The following is a 7801-nucleotide window of genomic DNA, read 5'->3' as shown; positions in this document are numbered from 1 at the left end:
TACTAAAAATATAAAATATTAGCTGGGTGTGGTGGTGGGCGCCTGTAATCCCAGCTGCTTGGGAGGCTGAGGCAGGAGAACTGCTTGAACCCAGGAGGCGGAGGTTGCAGTGAGGCGGAATCGCACCATTGCGATCCAGCCTAGCAACAGTGTGAGACTCCGTCTCAAAAAGAAAAAGAAAAAGAACATGGATTTTGAACCTACTTACAAGCTGGATAATTGTTAATATACACAGCAGTGGGAATTATCAGCAATGGCTCAAGGCTGGCAGTAATTATGGATTCCAGATTCAGAGACTTTGGTTACGGAAGGACTCACTGGAGAGACTCTCAGCCATCCACCATCTCTGATCTCCTCTTTCTAAAATTTTTTTTTATTTTAGATGGAGTCCCACTCTGTTGCCCAGGCTGGATTGTGATGGCACAATTTCAGCTCACTGCAACCTCTGCTTCCTGGGTTCAAGTGATTTTCTTGCCTCAGCCTCCCAAGTAGCTGGGACTACAGGCGTACGCCACCACATTTGGCTAATTTTTGTATTTTTAGTTGAGACGGGATTTCACCATGTTGGCCAGGCTGGTCTCCAACTCCTGACCTCGTGATCTGCCCTCCTTGGCCTCCCAAAGTGCTGGGATTACATGTGTGAGCCACTGTGCCTGGCCCTCCCCTTCTTCTAGTAACAGAACTTCGGTTTTGCCTGGGCACATGGCCGCCTACCTAAAGACTCTACTTCCAGCCTTCCTTGCATCTTGGTGTGGGCAGGTGACTATACCCTAGGCAGCGGGATGTGAACGGACACACTGTCTTCCAGATAACGCATGGTGAAAGGAACACTCCAGAACCCCAGAGCTCTCCAGCCTCTCCCTCCTTCCAGACGGCTGGAAGATAGCAATGGCAAAAACTTCCTGGACTTGGTTGAGGAAGGTGGACTCACCCACAGCATGGGTCCACAGATCTCCAGTGTTCTACCACCCGGAAATAAACCTGTACCCTACTCCAGCCAGTGGACCTCTGGCCTTCTTTGTTAGTGCAGCTTAGCGCACAGCCTAAGTGACAGACTCACCAAAACCTTCCATTTTACAGATAAGAAAATAGAGCCACAGATGTTCAATGAACCCCCTTAGGTTACACAGGTTATTGGCAAAGCAACAATTTGAAACCAGTTCTTCTAATTCAAGGCTCTTCCTAAGTTCACGTACTGATCGGGTATATGTCCATGCATCAAGGCTCCGCTACTCATCCTCTATGGAAGACTAAAATTCAGCCATTTGATTTCTAGTTCTTTTTTTTTTTTTTTTTTTAACATGGGTAAATAGAAAAGGCATTTTACATTTTATTTTTAAATTTTAGAATATTCAGTTGACAAATACAAATGATATATATTCAAGGTATATAACATGATCATTTGATATAAGTAGACACTATATACTGAATTCCAGAGTGAAAATAATGAACACAACAGTCACTACTCATAGTTACCATTTGTGTGTGTGTATATGTGTGGGGGTGGTGAGGACACTTAAAACTTGCGCTCATCACATTTCAGGTAAACAATCGGTGTTACTAACTACAGTTACTGTGCTATATGTACGCCCCGTCCCCAGCACTCCTTCCTCCTGCATAAATGAAGCTCTGTACCCTCTCAGTAACATCTCCCCATGCCCCTCACACTCCGGAGCCCCAGCTTCTATGAGTTTGACTTTTGTAGATTCTGCATATAAGTGTGATCACGTGGCATTCATCGTTTCGTGTCTGGCTTATTTCACTTAACCTAACGTCTACTAGGTTCATGCACATAGTCACAGATGGCAAGGTTTCCCCTTGTTTAAGGACTAAATAGAATTCTCTTTCCTTTAAAAATTTTTTTTTGTTTTTAAAGAGACATGTCTCACTCTGTGACCCATGCTTGAGTGCAGTGGTGCAATCACAGCTCACTGCAGCTTTGAACACTATGGCTCCAGTGATCCACCTGCCTCAGCTTCCTGAGAAGTTGGGATGATGGGTGTGAGCTGCTATATACCACATTTTCTTTGTCTTCTCAGCTACTGAAGGGCACTTAGGTTGATTACCTATCTGGACTACTGTGAATAATTCTGCAGTGAACGCAGGGGTGCAGGCATCTCTCTGACATCCCGATATCGATTCCTTTGGATACATACCCAGAACGGGGGGCTGTGAGATCATATGGCAGTTCTATTTTTAACTTTTTTGGGCACCTCCATAATGTTTTCTATAATGGCTGTATGAATTTACATTCCCACCAACTGTGTACAAGGGTCCCTTTTTCTACACCCTCATCAACTCTTGCTGTTTCCAGAGTTTTCGGTTAACAGTCATGATATCTCATTGTGGTTCTGATTTGCATTTCCCTGATGATTAGTGGTGTTTCTAGTTCTTTGACTTAAACAGAAGTCTTTCTGAGAGAATACAATTAGTCATTTTCTACGGTAGGGAGAAATACAGCGCAGGACAAAGAGCCCAGCACTCAGGCAAACAGGCCCTGCATTCTGGCACTGGCTCCGCAGTGCACTGGCTGCGTTCCCTTGGGTAAACACGCCCATGGGAATCAGCCTGACGTCCTCCGAGCCACAGGGCACTGAATTATCCACCTGCAAATCTGCCTTCTCTTGTCTAGGCCATCCGTCCTGGTCTGGGCTGGCAGGTGGGTATCACGCCCGCCTCTGTGTCACGAGGAAAGTGGATGCCTGGGACACTGCAGGTTTGCTGGTGAACACACGAGTCATTCGGATCTGATTCCTCATCATAAAAGGAGAAACTGGACTGGACAGAGACCGCTCAGCTTTTTTGAGGAACAGGTGCTTTCCATTCCTTGCAAGCTTTGAGCTCGCTGCAAGGTTTTCAGTACTCTTGGCCCCACCCACTCAACATCATATGCTCACCCCATCCCCTTTGTCAACCAAAGTAAAACACCTCTGCACATTTCCAAATGCACCTAAGACCCCTGGACCCCAGCACCCAGTTGGGAAACAATGGGTTAAGTCTTTCTTGTGGCAGCCTTCAGATTTCCTCTGAGTTACAGTCAGAGGGAGAAGCAAACAGCAAGCAACAGGGGGTTTGCGAGAAAATGCTAAAGGCAAGGCCCACAGATGTTAAAGGAATTTCACAGCAGAGAAGACAAAGACCCTGAGAGAGAAGGGAAGAAACATGGAGCAGAACACGAAAGCCATCTTGGGGGTACAGGGTACAGAGAAGCCATCTTGGGGGCATGGGGCACAGAGAAGCCATCTTGGGGGTACAGAGAAGCCATTTTGGGGATATGGGGTACAGAGAAGCCATCTTGAGAGTACGGGGTACAGAGAAGCCATCTTGGGGGTATGAGGTACAGAGAAGCCATCTGGGGGGTATGGGGTACAGAGAAGCCATCTTGGGATGTGAGGCACAGAGGAGCCATCTTGGGGGTATGGGGTACAGAGAAGCCATCTTGGGGGTACAGAGAAGCCATTTTGGGGATATGGGGTACAGAGACAAGACCAGGGAGTAGGAGAACAGGTAAGAACTCAGTGATGAAGTAAATCCAATCCTATACATCCAAACATCCCTTGAAATCAGAGTCTGGAATTGGTATTCATTACAAAGGTCCTGCAAAGGTTAAACTGTGCTCAGTATATTCTGCCTAGGAGGGTAGAGAAGGATGCCTAGACCAATGCCTGGTAAAGCGTAAGGCCACAATAAATACAGTAAATGGGTATCAGTAAATTAGTAAATAAATATTCTGGAAAGACTGCCATGTAAAATACCCAAAATATGGATGTTTATAGGTTTACACTTTAGCTATCTGAAACATTTAATTGGCTTCATTTCTCCCGCATGTCACTTTTCTTTTCCTAGAGAATTCACCACTCCTAGGTCTCAGCCATCTATCAATTCAGTAAAAATACAGTCATACAATTGGCTTATTGACTCGCCTATTTGTGTTCAGGAGCAGTGAGTGATTGCACTAAACGGGGATGCAGGTCCTTCTTTCAGTTTCAGGAAGACAGACACACACAGGCTCTGAGGCCACTAAACTGGGGCCGGGGGGGCGGCCCCCCGCCATGTACAGTGCCATACAGAAACTACTAATCCTGTCCCACAATTTGGTTGCAATAAACTAAAATTGACATACATGTGATTTAATCTGATAAATATGTATACATATATTTATAAAATTTTTATCATACTACACCGGCTACATGCTATCTTCTGTCCTGATTTTCAAATTTAACAGGATGAGATGAACCTCATTAAATATTCTGTTGTGGTATCTTTTTAAAAATAGATTTTACAATTTATTTTATCATTCACCAATGATTGGAGGAGTATTTTATTATTTAGAGCACGTTTAGGTTTGCTGCAAAATTAAGCAGAAGGTATAGAGATTTTCCATACACTGCCTGTTCCCACACACGCAGTCTTACCCATTACCCACACACCTCACCAGAGTGGTTCACCTGTGACAACTGATGAACCTACATGGACACATCACTGTCACCCAAAGTCCACAGCTTACACTAAGGTAGACTCTTGGTGTGGTGCATTCCATGAGTCTGGTAAAATAAATAAGGACACGTACCCAGCATTAAAGTTTCACACAGAATAGTTTCATTGCCTTAAAATCCTCTCTGTTCCACCTGTTCATGCCTTCCTCCCCCAACCCCTGGAATCATTTTTAAAAAGTACATAAATATTCCATTAGAAGATGAGGTGAGTCAAATGTATTCACACCTCCTAAGAACAGGCTTTTAGATTATTTCAGGTTCTTTGCAATGATGAACCACTCTGAGAGACACCTCAACAGCTGGTATATGTATACAAGTATGTATACATATATGTATACATATATGTATACAAAATTTACTTAAATGTGTTTGTACCGATTTTCGGTCAAATGGGGGCTGTCTTAGAGAGGCTATTTTCCCACACTTCCACAAACAGTAAATCACTGTTGACAGACGAAAATGGAAATGGCTTGACTGTGATTGCTGCAGGAGGCGACAAATCTTAGGCAGACGGGGTGGTCCCAGTGAAACCTGTCAGGCTTCAGACAGTTTAAAGCCTAGCTACAAGTCCTGGGTAAATCCACGGAAGGGACTGGGAACCTCTCGTCCCATTTGGCGCACTTTCCTCTGATCGATTAACCCCTCTTCACCAATTTCACACACACCTACCCTTCCCCAATTGGTTTTTTACACTGTTGTGTCCACCTTTGAGGGGTGACTTTGTTTTAGCCTTTTTTTTTTTTTTTTGGCAAACTATCAGCACGCACGCCTCCATTCTGAGTCCAAACAAGCCCCTGAGCCAGCCACACCGGGGGAAAGACCACCTGACTTCTGGTGGGGAACCACCCCGCCCCCCATCTCCGCTGAGACCTGTTTTGTGCTTAACGAAATTCTTGTCCGCCCCCCTCACACTCTGGTTATCAACATAATCTCATTCTTCCTGGAGGCAGGACAAGAACTCAGGTCACTGCAGAATGCAGGTACGAGGCTTGGAGTAATACTGTGACCTCCAGCCCCACCCGCTTTGCCTGCCCCACTCAGCGGAAGCAGTGGTGGCCAGAAAGGGGCAACGGGGCCGAGAGCAGCCGGCTGTTAACGTGCCGGTTGAGGGCTGTTAATACGCTGTTAGTCCTGGGACATCCCATATGGGGCTTTGGGGTGGTCGCGGGCATCTGTTTGGGCGCCATGGTGTTCCCCTCGCCTGGATGCAGGAGTCCGCCGAGGGAGTCACTTGCCACATGCCCGGTCCGGCTGCAAGCCCCTTGTGGAGCCCGCTCCTGTGCTGGCCATTGGAGCCCCCGGACCCCACGCTGGTTTGCTCGCACAACCCTCCCACTTGGAGCTGAGAGCACAGTCACGTGGCCACCGGATAGGCCAAAGCCGAGCCAGGTGCGGCTCCTGGGCCGAGAGAGGCCTGGGCAGGGACATCACCGGTGGCGGACGTCTCCGGCTGGAAAAGCAGCACTGAAAACAATCCTGCGTCAACTGTCTTTCATTAGTGGTGAGGATGGAAATCTTATGCTAATTATCATTTAGCATAACATTTACATATTTCTGTGATTTGTTACTTTTTGGGTCACGCATATTTTTCTTATTCAACCTATGCAAATTCTACATCAAGCATGTTCTATGTAACAGGAGTATGTTTTTCCGTATTTTTTTTTTAAAATGGATTTATCATTTACTGGAGTTCAAATGTGACAAATGTATTACAGGGCACAGAGAACTAACAGAGTTATGGTGGAACTCGCCTTGCTGGTGTTTATTTCTACATCTCTGAAAGTAGCTCATTAAACCGATTCTGTTGAGAAAACCAACAGATCCTAATTACCCCGGGGCAGAGTAACACAGCTTGCCATAAGGAACTACTGAAAACAAGGGCGTCTCTCCTGTGAAGGGCACCGCGAACATCTCACAGACTGGGCAGAGGGGAGGGGAGGCCGCACTGCGAAGGCAGCAGACCCAGTCTCACCTGAATGTTGTCGAACCTGAGCCCCGGCATGGTGAGCTTCTCCTTGTCCACGAACACGGCGCCGCGCTGCTGGGCGGCCACAGCCCGCAGGACTCCGCGCGTGGCCTCGCCAGGGAGCCAGGCGTCGTTCCTCCGGTCCATCTCGCTCATGCTCAGGGCGGTGGCGAAGGGGTCGTCACTCCCCGCAAACACAGCCTGGATGTGCGCGAATGGCTCCGGCGACACCGGGGGCGCAGCGGCCTGGGGCCCTCGCATGGCCACGGGTTCGGGACGCCCCTCTGTCCCGGGCACAGCGAGGGGAGGCGGGCTGGCAGGGGTCGGGGAGCCCGCGCCGGGGTTGCTGACCGAGACGAAGGCAGAGGTGGTGAAGGAGTCGAAGAAGTCTGAGGCCAAGGAGTGGCTGGCGGCCGCGTCTCCGAAGAACGTGCTGAGGCTGGGGCTGGGCTGCACGGCCTGGGGCGGCGTCCGGGCAGGGGCCTCGCTGGTGCCGCCAAAGCTGGGCGACTTCACCATCTGCGGCTCGAAGCCGTCCCCGGGGGCCGGGGGTGCACGCTGGCTGAAGATGGTGCACACCGGGACCGGGTCCGCGGCGGGCGGCGTCTGCTCGGGGTGTGCGGCTTCGGCTTCGCTGCCCGGGGTCTCAGGGGCCGCGTCCTGCCTCGGGGCCCCACCACTGCCGGGGGCCGCAGCCTCGTCCTCCCCGGCGTCCCCAGGCGCACAGTCGCCGTCGGCCTCGCTGGTGGGACTCGGGGTGCCCGCGGGCTCCGGGCCTGGGTCGCCTTCCCCTCGGGGCTCGGCTTCCTCACGTACCTGGCCCAGGTCACCCACGTCGCCCTCGCTGTTGTTGGGGGAGTCGGAGATGAGGACGCTTTCCATCATGTGTTCGTTCAGCTTGTCCACGAGGGGAGTCGAGTCTTCCGACGCGCTCTCGTTCTCTTCAGATCCAAACTCATCTCCACCAAGATCGATGGTCTCCTCCTGGAAGAGCAACCCCTGCTCCTCCGCAGGTGCGAGCGGAGGGAGGTGCGGGGCCTCCGGGGCCGGGGTCTCCTCGCCGCCGCCAGCATCCTCCATGCCCCTAAAAGCAAAGACAGAGAAGGTCCCTGAGCGTGATCGTGTCCTCAACCGAACATGCCTCTTGCTTATGGCCTGCAATGGCTGAGACTCCATTTCTCCAGCTTCTTATCCATGTGCTTTTGATTACAGTGAAACACACATACAATGTACCACCTTAAGTTCAATAGTGTCAAGTACATCTACATGTTCATGCAACTAATCTCCAGAACCCTTTTCAACTTGCAAAACAACTAAAATGCTATCCCCATTAACCCCC

At 49.5% G+C, this 7801-nt stretch overlaps 1 protein-coding gene across 3 annotated transcripts in view; it reads right to left on the bottom strand.

Moving 5' to 3' along the window:
• TRAPPC12 (trafficking protein particle complex 12) overlaps positions 1 to 7801 on the bottom strand; it is a 95232-nt gene that overhangs the window by 79569 nt on the left and 7862 nt on the right. For all 3 annotated transcript variants that reach the window (XM_017541971.1, XM_017541972.1, XM_017541976.1), the window contains exon 2: positions 6469 to 7546. In XM_017541971.1, coding sequence (XP_017397460.1) covers positions 6469 to 7542 — 1074 coding nt within the window. In that variant the 5' untranslated portion in view covers positions 7543 to 7546. The remainder of the gene's footprint in view (positions 1 to 6468; positions 7547 to 7801) is intronic.

The sequence above is a fragment of the Cebus imitator genome, unplaced genomic scaffold (genome assembly GCF_001604975.1).
Source record: "Cebus imitator isolate Cc_AM_T3 unplaced genomic scaffold, Cebus_imitator-1.0 Scaffold139, whole genome shotgun sequence".
NCBI lineage: Eukaryota > Metazoa > Chordata > Mammalia > Primates > Cebidae > Cebus > Cebus imitator.
Note: the sequence above shows the minus strand (reverse complement) of the source record. Positions and strands in the feature narration are given on the sequence as shown.